Here is a 15,450-nt window from a genome sequence, read left to right on the forward strand (position 1 = left end):
TTGGTGTTTGTTATGGAGTGACTGCTGATAGATTCTACTTGGATAAGCAACCCAAAATACCATGTGTCACATACCTGTAAGGCAACAAGAGAATTGCTAACCCATAAATACTGCTTTTTTGTTTGGTTGTTGATGTTTTGTTTTTAATAGTATCAACAGCCCAAAGTAAACCAGGACAGACCTGTATTATGCTGCGTAGAAGTTCACAAAGCCTCTTACGTTTGTCACAGCAACTTCTTTCCTTTCCACTGTAGAGGGTTTTAAAATCTGATGTAATAAAATGTCAGAGAAATCATACTGTTTTACTTGCTGCAGACAGCAATCTCTGTCAGACAGAACAAATGGGCTCGGATTCTGCCCAAGGGAAATGTGCTGTTCTGAACTCTCTAGAAGCTGGAGTAAGCCGGAGTTTTAGCACATTCATTAGAAAACCCAAACTGGAATTCAGAATCCAAACCTCCTCAAGGTTCCAGGGATTCAGACTTATTTCCAGTCTCTCCCTCCCTACATGATACAGATATGCAGATACGGGGTAATTTCTGTAACATATTTTCTGCAAAGATTAATTTTTACTCTTTTTTTTTTTTTTTTTAATCGTAACAGCATTTTTAGGTAATAAGTCCTCCCTGTCTTAGCCTTGATTCAACTGAAGTGTACTTCTTGCTTTTAGCTCTGTTTTCTTTATGCTTCTTTTCAGTATTTCTTCTTTACTTCCTTTGCATGAAATAGGGTTTGAGAGTATTACTCAGTTTTTGCCAGTTTTCCTGATTTTTTTTTTCTACTCAAGAGAAGTTTGCATTCTATTGTATCAGTCTTACCTGCTGGATGCAGCGTACCTCATAATCAATGACAAACCTGCCTACAACTCCATCTAAGATGAGGCTCTTTAATGTTTTTACATGTATTTGTCTTTCTGCTCTGATTCTCAGTACATTCCTTTTTCTGCTTTTTCTCTTCTCTCCCATTTTTTCTTCTTCTCAAATCGCTCCATTCTGTTCTTTCTCTTTTATTCATAGTTTATACCTTCAGTTTCATTTTACCTTTCTCCTCCCAGAACATTTCTTCTGAGTTTTTCTCTTCTGTCTCTTCCATCCATGTGTAAAAGCACACAAAGAAATTAAGGTGGATTAGAAATTAATAATAGCACTTATCCTGCAGTCCCTGGTGAAACTCAAGGAATATGTCTTTAGTGAGACAGAAAAGCTTAATCCTTCCACTAGGGCATAGCATGCAATTATGCTAACTGAAAAAGGTTATCCTGGACAAACTGTTTTACATTCATAGTTCTATGTAGTGTTTCTTTGATTCACGCTAACTGAAAAACCTACAGTAAGACCACTCTAAAATCCCTCTAACAATATTACCAACAGGAGATGCCTCTTGTTCCATTGCAGAAAGAGCTGGGGATAATTAATGTTCCTATGTAGGCAAGGAATTTAGGTGCTTTACAATAGCGTAGACAAATCTGGGCCCTTTTCCTTGGAGAATTTGCAAATACTTCATTAGCAAGGTGGAATGTTTGGCTGGTTTCCTGGTCACAGGAAAACAAAGATCTATATCAATTTCATTGTCATAAGGCTGTTCACAGCAGCTTCTCCAAATGAAGAAATTACCTCTAGAATCTTCCCAAAGGCAAAAGTTATAGATTTTACTGGTAACTATAGTTACGCGTAGCTCCTTACTGAAGTGAAATGTAAATAATGTGGTTATTTCAGAAGGCAATCAGTTGTTTTAATGGAAGAAAAAAAAAACAAAAAAAAAAACACCAAAACAAACACAATATATGCATTTTTCTATGTAGTATTTTTCCTTCTGAAAATTTTATCTGAGGCTGCTGAGAATTTCTGGTGCATTGCACTCTGTGCATGTAGAATACAAATCTTCATTATGTCATTCCTTTAACCCCCCACAATCAGTATAATTAAGTAGTACATAGGCACTCGCTTTTCTGACCAAATCTGTTTCTTATAGTAGAAGCTTTTAATAACATTTTCTTAGAAGTAAACTTTACATAACTATGATTCTTGACTGATTCAACTGAAATCAGTTTGTTTAAAACCCTACAGAAAAAAACCAACAACAAAACTTGCATTTTCACAAAAGCTAAGCATTTTACTCAGCCAGGAGACCATAATTACTGTAAATAAAAAAGATTTAAAAGGGTAATAATGTAAGTTCCACTACCAATACATTAAAATAAAATACAAAATATCATGTAAAGTATAACCTTGAAATCTGAGAAAGGTGTTGTCCAGGCTATTTAATAGCCATTACATGCTTGAGGAGTGGAAAGGCACTGAAACAGTAAATGTCAGTCTGCTGGCTTATTTCCCTCACAGTCCTAATGACAACCCTAATAGCGGCTCTTGATTCGCTGCTATTATGCTCCTCATTGTAAGCAGATGTTAATATTTTTCTATACAGACTGAAAACATTTATCAATTGTAGCTATTTGTTACAACTACCTGTAGTTTCAGAGCTAGAAGAAAATTTTCCGCACAGAGTTCTGTGGACTGCACTGAAAGGTCCTCTCTTCCTTACTTGATTTTCCTTCTGTTTTCAGAAATATGCCAGCATATTTCTACCTTGCCCTCCACTGTAGCCAACAACATAATTTTCTATATCCCATTGAGGGTACAGGTCAGGCTTTAAATCCACTAAAGCAAAAAAGGAACATCACTGCCAATATTATGAATATCATTCCCCCAGCTGAGGACTACCGCTCTTTTGAGTGTTGTGTCTCACTGATCAGTTGTTCTGTGTGCTTTGTCATTCCCAGACTGGTAGTATTCCAGCTTTATTTATTTATTTGTTAACTGGTCACTTGATTGACAGGATACACATCCTGTTCTCATCTCTTGATTGATTTATTCTGCTCTTGCTTTTAATTTCTTAAAGTTATCACCTTTCAGGTATTGTTTCTATTGTATTCACTTGCCAGCTTCAAAACCGCCCATTTTATCCGAACTGTTGTAATGTATGGGTTCTGCATCACCTTACTGAAATTGTGCGTTTTTCAAGACACTGAAGATGTCTTGTCCCATTTGTACCTATTGACATACGAATGGTAGCAGCACCTAGATTGCATAAATAAACTAAATGAATTTAGCTCATTACTTTGCCACCTACTGTAGGTTTTTAGCTTTCTCAGCTTGTTTGCTAAATTATGCATGTTTCTATTTATAGACAAAATAATTGGAAGACTGACCATGGATCTGGAGGAACGAGGGATTCATTTTTCAGCAATTTATACTGCAGTGAGACCTTCAAGGGTGAGTAATCTTCAGTGCCTAGAACTGTCGAATTTTTGGCATCTAACAACTTAATGTTTAAAGAGGAATGCTGTAGATGATTTTCAAGATTACACACACAAGCAATCTGTATTATATGAGGTTTTGACCAGAAGTGATTGCATGATTTTTCATATGCAATAGCTATATCACATAACTGCTAAAGCCTTACTAATCTAGGAGACTATCAATTTGCAATGCCTTTAGTTGCCTTTATGACTTATTTTTAATGACTGTAATGTTAAATATTTTTTCATTTAACAGTTTTGTAGTAAGTTCTACATGGAACATTATTAGGCTTTTCTCATGTCAGTAAAGATGGAGTGTAGTTAATTAACTGAAGGCTACTAATTTATTCCTTTTTAAATTAACTGGTTTTATTCCCTTTAGTCAATATTCAGTATTTACAACTGGAACACAAAGTTTGCACTCTTGCTGATAGTCAGAACATCATTTATAGATCATCATATCATGTTAGCAGTAAGTAGCACTGCAGAATATTTATTTATGCAGAGTTATCTGTTTTGTATGACATACTGCTTGTCATCAAGCAATATTTGCATTTTAATGTGATTAAAGGGAAGACAGTCGTGACTCGAGGTAAACAGAATGCAATTCCCTCTAAAGAAGATGAGCATAGGAGGAATGCGCTGTATCCTAAAAAGTACCTACTTTGAAAGAAACTTACCAGATCCAGTAGTTAACACATCTGAGCTCCTAATATGATACTTAGTTTAATTTGAATTTTTAATTCAAACTCAGGATAATGTCAATTGAGAATACAGAAGTTATAATTTCCTTGTTTTGGCAACAAGAAAGTCATTACTGAGATTGTCTAGATCTCGTGTGAGCCCTGCAAGCAGGATCTTGAGAAGTCAGTGAATTTTCAGGAGGGAACACTAAGTACAATTCATGGTTGTTATTAGCACAGGAACAACAGTTGGAAAACCTGTTTTAATGGGCATGGAGTGAAATCTGTTTAGCTTATCCAAAAGAAGAGTAAGAATCAACTTGATGGAACTTTATAAATGCTCTTTAAACCAAAATTGGATGGGTTCCTCAAAGGTATTGTGAGTGCAATTAGAAATAGTCTGGGTTTTTGCAAGCAAGATCTTGAATCTCTGTCTGTCTAACAAGATGCTCAGAATGGTCCCTTCATACCCCAAGCAGAAGGCTAGTTCTGCTGAAGAAGAACAAGAACTTTCTTCAACAATCTGCCCTGTAAACTTAACGTCCAGAGAATGGGTTTTCAAGACCAGGGTTAGAGTACACAATCAGAACAGCATGAGGAAGCTCACATTGATATTCTTTGTGATGTGTGTTTCTTATAGCAAAGGAGAAGACATGAGACCAGCACTTTTGATCTGCCCTTTTTTTTTTTTTTTTTTTTTTTTATACTGTGGTGTTTTTTTATTAAAATCCAAAAAAAAAATAAGAATAATTTTGTTACTGTGGCTCTTTACTGAAATCAAAGGGACATGGGCATTTGTAGCTTCAAATTGCATTTAGAACAATTGGAATGAAAAATATTTTTAATTAATGAAAGAATTGGTATCAAGAGAAGGAATTTTTAGAGCAATTTTAACAGTTTGTTGAATTTCAAATCTATGCATATTTCAACAGGCTTTCTAAATTAAAGTGACTTAGTTCGAGCAACTGATGTACTTTTAAATAATTAAAGCAATGTATTTTAAGATGTTATGCATTTTAAAAGGTAAGCAATTTAAACTTTTCTTAATTGTATAAATTCAATGCATATTCATATAAAACCATATGAAGTTTTTTTTTTTATATACAATTACTTGAAGTTATTGCAGGGCATTCAAGGTTATCAGCTTCTGTACAGGGCTAGGAAAGGCAAAATGGAAAGTGCCTTTGAGGGTTCATCTGTCTATTCATTTGCATGTAACTTCTTCTTAAGCATATATTGCATATCTTTGGTGTGCTTGAACTACAGAAGATGTGAGCTGTTCTGTAGCCATAAGTTAGAGGACAGATTCCCTCTGCTTAAACTATAAAGACCATATTCTATGATCTTGGAGTTACCAGGTCACTCCCCAGTGATACCAAGAAGACCACTCTATATGGGAAGTAAAAAGCTTTGATCATCTGGGAAAAGATTTTACATTACTCAGTACATTGAAAATCAATACCAATCATTCCTTATGAAAGATTTACATTTGCTAAGTGGGCTTTTTCCCGCTGATGAAGGAAATGAACTTTAAACATGACACTCAAAAAAAAAAAAAAAAAAAGAAAGCTCCTTCTGATCAAGTAAATTAATTTTATGCAGTGAAGGTCCCAAACAATGGGACTCTGATACTTCTCTCCTATAGCTCTGCCTCCTTGCTCTTGGGCAGTTAATGGAGTTAATGGCTTCATAGCATTTTGTTGCATTCATTCATTCTTCCATCACCTCAAGCAAGGAAAATAAGTGTGAGAAATACATATATTAGAAAATATTTCAGACTGGTATTGGCTTTGTGGAAAGAGGTTTAATGAGACAGAAAGCAAAACTCTCCTATGACTGAGTCCCTTTTCTGATTTGATGAGGAAGAGCTATTCAGTTGAGTCAGTGCAGCCACAGATCCCTTTGGGCTATCATCCTTATCAGTTGATAACCCTAGTGCACTATTGACATTTATTCAGGCTGGTTCCTGTTCTATTCCAGTTTCCGAATTTGAAGCTGGGAGATAGAGTTAAGCCTCTGAAACAGCATCTGTTTGAAACATGGAATGGTTTCACTAACCAGATGATGATTCCTTTGGATATCCCACTGTGTCGTAATGGAGCTTTCTTCCCCCAGCAAGGCACCTGCCACATCTCGTGACTCTTGTTCCAAAATGCTTTGCCTTAAAGATGTCGCTGAGTTGGGCTGGCACTGGGAGAGTGGTTTGTATCACCTAATTATGGGCAACCGAAATGTAAATCTAAAGTCATTACCAGGGCTCTCTTTACAATCAAAGGACTGAAATGGGCTTTTTAGGGTATGTTTTTTCTGAATTTTTTGTAGGTGACTGGTGCAGGATGAGAAGAAACTCACCCTTTGTCTCTGACAAGCATAAAGGCAGCCCACATGCTTAGGCCATAACTCAACATAGACATTTAGTCAGACAACTCTCACTCAGTATTTCTCATCTTGTTTTCCATTAAAAAAACATAAACTTGTCCTAAGACTTGAGGATACCTTTCTTCTCCTTGAAACTCATTTGGTAACTTATTTTTCTTTGGGTGAATCAACCCCCTCAATGGTCCTTGTTCCTCTCTTGTATCTGGAAGTCATTTTTTATTATCACTGCTAGCTATTTTTTGGCTTGTGGTTGTAATGCATGACATTGCTTGTGCTGTTGTAATTGAAAAGGTTAAAAGACTTCAGTGACTAAAAGATAGGTATGCCTCAAATCATAAATCTCATAATGTTTCCCATTCTTCAGGTCCTCATGCTGTCCGTGTCAGTTTTTTAAAAGTTTGCTTCTGAAACTTCTGCAAGACAACTTTATAGTTTTCTGTTTGGATTGAATACAGCAGAGACACATATTGCCAAGTGGAGATTTATGGCTACCTCCCAGCTGATACTCATTTTGCTGACACCACTTTTTACAGATGCATTGTGAAGTGCTGCTTAAACCTCCTCTGCTGCCTCCACATTTTCAGAGAGTTTCATCTGCCGTGGGCTTTTGACTGCTTCACTCTACAAGCTGTCTGCTCTAGGTAGCATCTAAGTTTCTTCAGTCTTTGATCCCACTCGGAGCCAAGCAATCTGAGTTACAAGATCTTTATTCAGCCATAAGTAACATGGGCATCCACAGCACAAGTGACTAACTCTTAAAAAAGTGTCTCTTGAAGGTTTAAGATCCTCAGATACAGAAGCATGCCGTAGCTTAAAAGAGTTAGGAAATGTTTCATCTTCTTTGGCTAGTGCTTGTTGCTGCATTTTCTTTGTATTTGCATTCTTTGCATTTTCTAACTAATGCATTTTGCAGTGCTGCATCTTCCCTTAGCATCCAGCTCCTCTCTTTTTGTTCACCACTCTGAGGAGACTAACCACTGCAACAACCACCCCACTGACTTCACAGCTTCTGATTAATAGAATGCTTTTGACTATTAAGTATAATCAAACGTTATAATATGATCTTTCCCATGAACTGAATGTTAGAAGAATGCTTACAATGCCATTTGCTGGTGTTGGGGCTGTAGGGGGATGCCCTCATGCAACCTTGAATATGGGAATTCCCTTAATCATTTACTTTTGTATTTTTTACATTTGAAGGAGCAATTATAATTTGACAGTGTAACAGAGCATCAGGACCTCAAACTTAAAAGGAGAATCCACAGGAATTCTTCATCCTTTAGTCTTCACCCTCACTTTAGAATTTCATTATCATGAAAAATAAACTTTAACTCATAGATGAAGAATATGCTCTTAATTATTTCCCAGCTAACTCAGTATTTTCTACTTAGATGAGGTGTAGTCTTTTTAAATAATTACAGAAGAACTGCTTAAGGCTGGTTGAAGCCAGTTGCATGTTGCTCTAGAGGAAAAAAATGAACAAAACATGTAGCCAAATTAGCGTGGAAATTGAATACTAGGGATGTGAGAAATGCTAGCTAGCAATTCTGTATGATTCAGTTCATGTGTTAGTGGGGAATTCAGGGAAATAACTGCAAGCTAGTGTTTTACCTTTAACCCTAGACTTTGCACTACTATTTTGTAGACATGGGTGTTAAGATTCACTTAATTTAAACATTTTCTTTTTCAACTTTACCTTATGTTTTGTGTTTATGTTTATATATATATGTATATCGACTTCATTGGGAAATGAAGGTAAGCACAGAACTAAATTATTTTTATCTGATCAGAACAATCTTTTTTATTTTCAGTTGCCAACTTCTGAGCCTATAATGGGTTCCATATAAACCATATTAGAAAGTTGTAAGGTGTTTAAAGCTAAGGACTGAGAAAAACTGGGATGGGGGAGGGATGGTGGAGAAGGGAACGTGAGAATTACATGTTCTAAGAGATCTGTCTTAGGAAAAAATGAAAAGGGGAAAATACAGATATAAAAACTGCAAAGAAAACTACTAGAAGTACATTAATGTATAGCTAAAGGTCATAAAAATGATCAAATCAAAATTAAGGTATAAGACTAAAATATGATAGAATAAAGTAAATACATAACTTTAAGCAAGCATATTGATATGGCATATTGGCATGTATGTTAAAAATTTCTGACAGGAAAAAGCCAAGGTAGAGATTTTATTAGAATGACAGGTCAGTAAAAGACTGCTGCTGTATCTTAAAGAAGTTTGGATTCAAGCAGAGAAATGTATTTTATTCCCATAGACTCTTGGAAGACTGAGGTACAGATCATCCAAGCGACATGACTGTGAGCTAAAGATTGAATCCTAAAACTGAAACAGACCATATATGTGTGATACGGTGAATTCATGGAATCATAGAATAGTCTGAGTTGGAAGGGGCCCTTAAAGATCATCCAGTCCAACCCCCCTGCAATGGGCCAGGACACTAAATCAGGCCACCCAAGGTCCATCCAACCTAGCCCCTAACACTTCCAGGGATGGGAAATCCACCACTTTCTGGGCAACCTGTTGGCCTCTGTCTTGGGCCTCTCTGCTTTGGATCAGGTGAAACTTACTGGTGATAAAGGCAAATGGAACCTGAACTGAGAGCAACTGAATGTGCTCAGTATGTAGAACATCCTGTTCACCCTCTTAGCTCCACTAATTATATTGACTGACTCTGTTCATACATAGAATGCAAACCGTTTACAGACAGCATACTAAAAGCTAAAACTAAATGCCTAAAAGTGTTTTTGAAAGACGACTTCTCTCCCCCTGCTCCTTCCTTGCATGCAAATGTCCCAAACTCTCTTGTGACAGTGTGAAAACAGAGTGAAGGAGGTGAAGCTATTAGAAGTAATTCAACCATGCTTAAAAAGTAAAAGTTTGTGTGCATACAGAAAATATAAAGGAATATAAATTCCTACAAGCTAAGTACAAAATCGTAAGGCAAACATTTTGAAGAATAATGTGTGAAAGGCGTCAAAACATAAAAATACAGTAGACAGGAATTCTTTCAGAGCTCATTGGATCTAATCAAAATGAGGAAATCAGAAAAATAAGTGACAGCACAAAGCCAAATGAACCTATGTGTTGATAGTCTCTGTGGTGGAACATAGAGAACTTCTCACTTCAAAGACTGTTCTAGTAATCATCCACCCTCAAAAACCTTTGTTGTTATTGAGCTGGTGGTAGAACAGATTTCAGAATAAACCAATAAAATGAATTATCATATCACCAAAGTAAGATAATTTTCACCTAAATTCTAAATAAAACAAGAAACTGCCAAACTAATTATCTTAATTGTCATGATTTCAAATGTAAAATTATACATTATAATTTATGTAATTTATATATGTACATATAAATTATAAATTAGTTTGGCCTTAATCCCAGAGGAGCAGGATGTAGCAAGCATGACATGGAGTTTCAAAAGAGGTTCCATGTGTCTGGGAAATAAAACCAGCAAACGTATGTTCTGTACCGGCCAAAGTATAGGAGTAAATAAGTGAATACATGAGGAAAATATAATAAGTATTCAGTGTTCTTAGAGAGGTGTAAAATACATAGGTAAAGTGATCCTGTTGCTTCAGTAAAAAGGGTAAAAAGTGGGGTTATTTGGGGGCAGAAATAAAAAATCTGAAGGTAGGAAACATGGATAAAAATAAAAGATCAGTGTTTACACTGGAAAGTGAAATTACATATGGATGCATGTTGAAACCTGTGCTGTTCCAAAGCGTATAGAAAGGGGGCCGAAATCTGAAGACACTGAAGTTTGTCGATGTACTGACAAGTTAGAGAAACAACTCACAACACTGTGTTACTGGGTGATAAAATGACAGATGAAATCCAGTGTAATGGAAAGTAACACACATAAGGAAAACCTTAAATATGCATATTGCACCGTGGTGAGAGGCTGCTATTTCTCAGAAGAGAGATTTTGGTGTGACTGTGGGCAGATCTCTTGGAACATCACAGCATTCAGCAGCAGGATGAATAGCAAGCAGAAAGTTAGGAATTACTTGGAAAGGAAAAGGGCAAAGCAGCAAGCGTCAGTTATTTCACTTTGTAAATCCATGGTGAGTGCAAGTCTGTGAGTGACATAATGTGTGCAATTTTTGCCACCCTATCTCCAAAGGGATACCTTACAACTACAGCAGAAGACATAAATATCTAGGAAAAGCAATAGTTCAAGGGGGAAACAATAAAAACAACAATGACATGGATAAGCTTAACATTAAGTAATTATTAACTATCTCTGGCCACTGTTGATGATTATCTCCACTTACAGGCCACAACACAGGAATTAAGGAGCACCAAATTCCTTAAAAGAAACAAAATAAACTGTTTTTCACATTATACATCTTTGGATGATGAAAGTTCATTGATTTCAGTGATTTGGTAAACTAATGGAAGAAATATAGGAAGGAAGGATGGATGGAAGAGCCCGTGTTCACTGGAATGCAACCTTCAGCTCTGAAAGTCTCTATCCCAAAGATGACAGGAATCAAGGAGGGTATCCTGGAATAATTACTGTTTCTATTTACACTTTTCTTATTCATATCAGCCAGTTAACGATCAGTAGCACTGGAAGAGGGCTAGGTGGACCTTTGGTCTCACAGTGTGTAGCTGGTCGTGTTTCTTTGCTTGGCAGTGGAAGGTTGGGATATTGACATAGCATTTCTCCAGAACAGGGATGTAAGAGGTAATATGTAACTTATTTAACTAAAGGCCATAAGCCATAAGAAGAAGCCAACAGACTAAAAAAAGCTCTGCTAAAGGAAGTTTACAGGCTTTCCTCCTCATGCTTGCCTGTCGGGTTGTTGTGGAAATTCCCACGTGAAAATGTGGCACATAAATCATTGTTCTGTTGGCAACGGGGAAATCTATAATAAAAAACAACTGTGTCAGCTGGAAATCAAGTAGGTGTCACCCCAAGCTCTGTGCAGTTTTCCCTACTTCACTGTAGTGAAACAGGTTGGACTTTCAAGATCCCTGTCAGTAAGGATCTGCAGGTTTCTTTTGGGAACTCTGAATCCCTTCCCCATTCATTGCTACCACTGATCAAAGGGAACTGTATCTTCTGGTCAAGAAGAAATGTATTTCCCACACCTTCTCCAGACACCAAGACCCACAGGCACGATATTCTTCAGAGACAAACATGCATTCCCATTTTGAGGAAGTCAGGGGTTAGAAATGGGAAACCAATCCCATCTGCTCAGAGTCACAACGCACGTCCCCTCCCAGCGTGTTCCTCGGGCTGAAGTGCAAAGAGCTCGGTGCTGTGTGACAGGGAATGCTGTGCATGTCAGAACAGCCTTGCCCAAAATATCGACCTGCATTTCTTCTTGTATTCCTTCCCATTGTGGGAAGTTAAATAAATAAAGCTGGGAACAGATCCATCTGGTGCAACCACTGGGCTATCCCATGTACTGGCAAAAGCACTGAAATTCTGCACCATATGATTTCTAGTGCAGCCTCTGTTGTCTGTGCTAAGGAGAGAGATATTAAAGGAACAAAGACACACTATACCAGCACATGACATAAAAATTTGCCATTAATCAGTAAAATGTATATCCTGGATCCTGGAAAGTGTGTGTGATCTAGTGGTTAGAGACAGCATAACAAACTCCTAAGTTTTAGTGCATCCAATCTGTAACACCATTAAAACTAATTGGAAGAAACATCAGTTTTTTTTTTTTTTTTTTTTTTTTTTTTTTTTTCTTGTTTCAAACGGCATATCATATTCTCTCTCTTCTTTCATTTTAGAAAAGAATTCTTTCCCTTTATATAGTGCAACAGGATGTCTCAATTTCAAAAATTCAGTGTTTTTTTGCGAGGAAGACATTTTGTGGAGCAGTTCTAGATCTGCTGTATCTGTGCATGTAATGGTTGTATTTTTCTATTTTCCAACTCTTACTGTGTCTGAGATCCACTGAAGTATTAGACCCTTTCCAAAGCCATCAGCTAATGACTTTCTGCCATTTGAAGCAGGAAAGAGGGACCGTCATTACTCATACATAACCATTGTGCATATACAGCCATTAATTCATAGATACAGCATACACGCCTCTAAGATTAGAATAGCCAGTGATAATTTTTTTTGTGTAATTTTCAAGCATTTTTATTACTTTAACAGAAATACATCCTTGCTTTAGTGATGGATAGTTCTATTGAAATGTTCTTTCTAAAAGTTACTTTTATTAAATAATACTGACTTTTCCATAAAAATAAATCAACCTGGAATTGCATGCAAGCCTCTGTTCACAAAGATTGCACATCAGAGTGTTAGCAGACCAAGCTAAGAATTAGGCCAGGGTGGCCATAAAATGTTGACAGGCTGTTACAGAAGTGTTAGTGTTTTGAAGTACAGATCTTTTTTTCTTTCTGAGGACCATACTGCCTATCCCTTCAAACTGACAGCTTAAGATTCAATAGGATTTCAGTCAACTAATATAAGGTATCTTTTTACCATTCTGGCTTAGAAAGTTGTCAAACTTAGAAAATCAACTGATTTCAAAAACTTGTGAAGCTAGTATCTTTTAGCCCCGTAGATTCAGTAACCTAGAGCCATGCAGAGCTGTGCAGCCACCTGAGGAGGCAGCAGCCAAACTGCAGTGGTGCCAGAGGCAGCGGTGGGAGGGCTGTGGCTCACCAGGCAGGCCCCCAGACTGTTGGCCTCAATAATGTGCTGGGGTGCTGTAAGAGTAGAGGCAGATTTGGCCAGTGTGAGGTTGACAAGTCTTTGTGGCTTCTGGGATCCAGCCTAGTATCATAGCACTGTACTGGTTCATGAAGGCTGACAAGCTCACTCCAACCTAGCACGGGAGTCTCTATTTTGGGGTTTTGTATAACATAGGTCCTTTGTGTCACTGACAGATATGCCCCCGGTAAAAAAAAAAAAAAAAAAAAAAAAAGATAAAAGCCAAGAAACCCATCCTATTCCTGCCAAAATGCCATTGGCATCTTATTTAATTTGTTAATTGAAGCATTACTGTAAAACCCATACGTAAAGTGGTGCCTGACATCAAATTTAATATTACATAGCGTATTTTGTTCTTGCTCTGTCCTTGTCATTTTACAAAAGCCTCAATGTTTACGATTGTAATGCCACATTGCAGCTGTTCTTCTCTGATGGGATTTCTGTTTTAACCCAAATGATCGAGTGACTTCACAGATAGATATTTAATGATTCATAAACAACATCATCCTATGTTTTAGTGCACTACAGTATGTAAGATGAACCCTCTCTATTCTAACAGCTAGATATCTCTGCCTCTGGGGCTTTCAGCCAAAACACTGACAAAATCCTGGAACAGAATAAGTAGGGTTTCTTGCCTTATTTTCAGCAGAACTATTGTAAGGTGAGTGTTAGATCCTACATTGCTTGTTTTGCTGTTGAAAATGCCTTCCTTCTCCCCAGTATATGCTTTCCTTGTGACCCTAATGATCTTCCTTTGTGTTGCTCCACAAATTTTCTCGTGGTGTGAACTGCCAACAGGAGCAATTGATGGTGATGGAACCAAATCCCCAGTCAGGCTTGCCATTGCCTGGCAAGGGAAGAACAACACCAGGCATCTGCTCACTGAATGCAAACCCACTGAAGTGCTGGAAGGAAGTTGGTCTTTGTTGTCTAATACACCTTACCTTACAAAGTTCAGTTTTCCAGAGTTTTGCAAGGTATCATGACAAGGGTCAGTAACTACCAGCCCCAGAGGTGGCAGTCACACCCAACTGCTGGCAGACCTTGCATGTTTTGCTCTCTCTCTCTCTTTTTTTTTCTTTTTTTTCTTTTTTTTTTTTTTCTCTTGTTGGGCTGGAAACTGTCAGGAGATGAAAGAGATTATGAAGTTGAGATTAATAGATTAATAACAGGGGGCTCAGATGTGTTCCTTGGAAGAGTTAACTAAGCTGTGGTGGAAATACAGCTATTCTGAGACAAACCCAGAAGGTTTTATTAAAGTTTATCAAGAAAAAAGAAAGTGTGGTAGTCTTCCAAAGTGCATGGATGTTAGTTTTAAGATAAGTTTTGTCTAGACTTCATGATGTGGTTTTCATTTATATATGTACCTTCTAGCTTACATACACTACTGTCAGAAAAATTAAGTGGATTACTGAGTGTAAGAAAGCAGAGTAGAAGGTAAGCACTTTTTTATTGATTTTCCATTTTAAAAAATGCTTGTTTCATCTTCCCTGTCCAAAAGATCCAGTTTGCTAGAATTATTGGCCTTTGCCTTTTGATTCATCAAAACTAGAAAAACAGTGCCAGACTCCCTTCACAAGTTCCTTTAGTGCAAGTTCTGACTTCCATGTTTTCTCCAAAAGGGTTGTGACAAACAGATGGAGATGCTGAAAGCAAGGAATGTCATTGTCACATTGAATACGGTATTTTTACAGGGCAAATCTGACCATCTGAAAAACAGACCTATCATTTATTAGACTATCATTTATTAGAGACAGACCCAAGTAATTGTAGGAACAGTATGCAACTTTTTAAAGCTAAAAATTAATTTCATCGAATTATCAATAAATGTTGTAACGTAAAATACTGTCATACTGTCCGCATCTTTTTTTCAAAGTAAGAAAAGCAGGGAGCTAATAGGCTTCCCAGTGTTGCAGATTAGTCCTCCAAAGTGCTACAGGATCAAAATACTAAGTGGAGGAAGGGAGACATTTGTGGACGTTCAGGTATTTAATTCCCCCCATCACTACTCTACATTTGGGGAAAAAACAATGCTGGCAGCTCTCCCAGCACTATGAGTAATACATTTTGCCCGTCTGCATTTTTCAATGATGTAACCCACCAGACCCCTATCTAGCCTCAGTCCAATCTTCAATACATGTCTGTTTCTTCTTGTTGCAGCAGAGGCACCTCATCCTTTTTCACATCTCCCATGGCAACTTGGATTCTACATACAGACATAGAAAGTGGGGAAAATAGTCAGCTGGAGTGGGTATTCCCCTCAGCAGTCTAAAAGTGATGTAAAATCTGTAATGTCTTTTATCCTTATGGCAGCATTGCCTGAAACGGGGCCCAAAATCTAACGTTAAAGCTGGGGAGATTGGCATCAGGGAATTT

The 15,450-nt window shown here is 37.3% G+C and overlaps 1 protein-coding gene across 1 annotated transcript in view; it reads left to right on the forward strand.

Annotated features, from left to right (window-relative positions):
- Positions 1–15,450, forward strand: part of ATP6AP1 (ATPase H+ transporting accessory protein 1) — a 59,504-nt gene that overhangs the window by 20,857 nt on the left and 23,197 nt on the right. Inside the window, exon 6 of the mRNA XM_035326895.1 lies at positions 3,187–3,272. Within this exon, the coding sequence (XP_035182786.1) occupies positions 3,187–3,272 (86 nt within the window). The remainder of the gene's footprint in view (positions 1–3,186; positions 3,273–15,450) is intronic.

Source organism: Oxyura jamaicensis, chromosome 1 (genome assembly GCF_011077185.1).
Source record: "Oxyura jamaicensis isolate SHBP4307 breed ruddy duck chromosome 1, BPBGC_Ojam_1.0, whole genome shotgun sequence".
NCBI classification, from domain to species: domain Eukaryota; kingdom Metazoa; phylum Chordata; class Aves; order Anseriformes; family Anatidae; genus Oxyura; species Oxyura jamaicensis.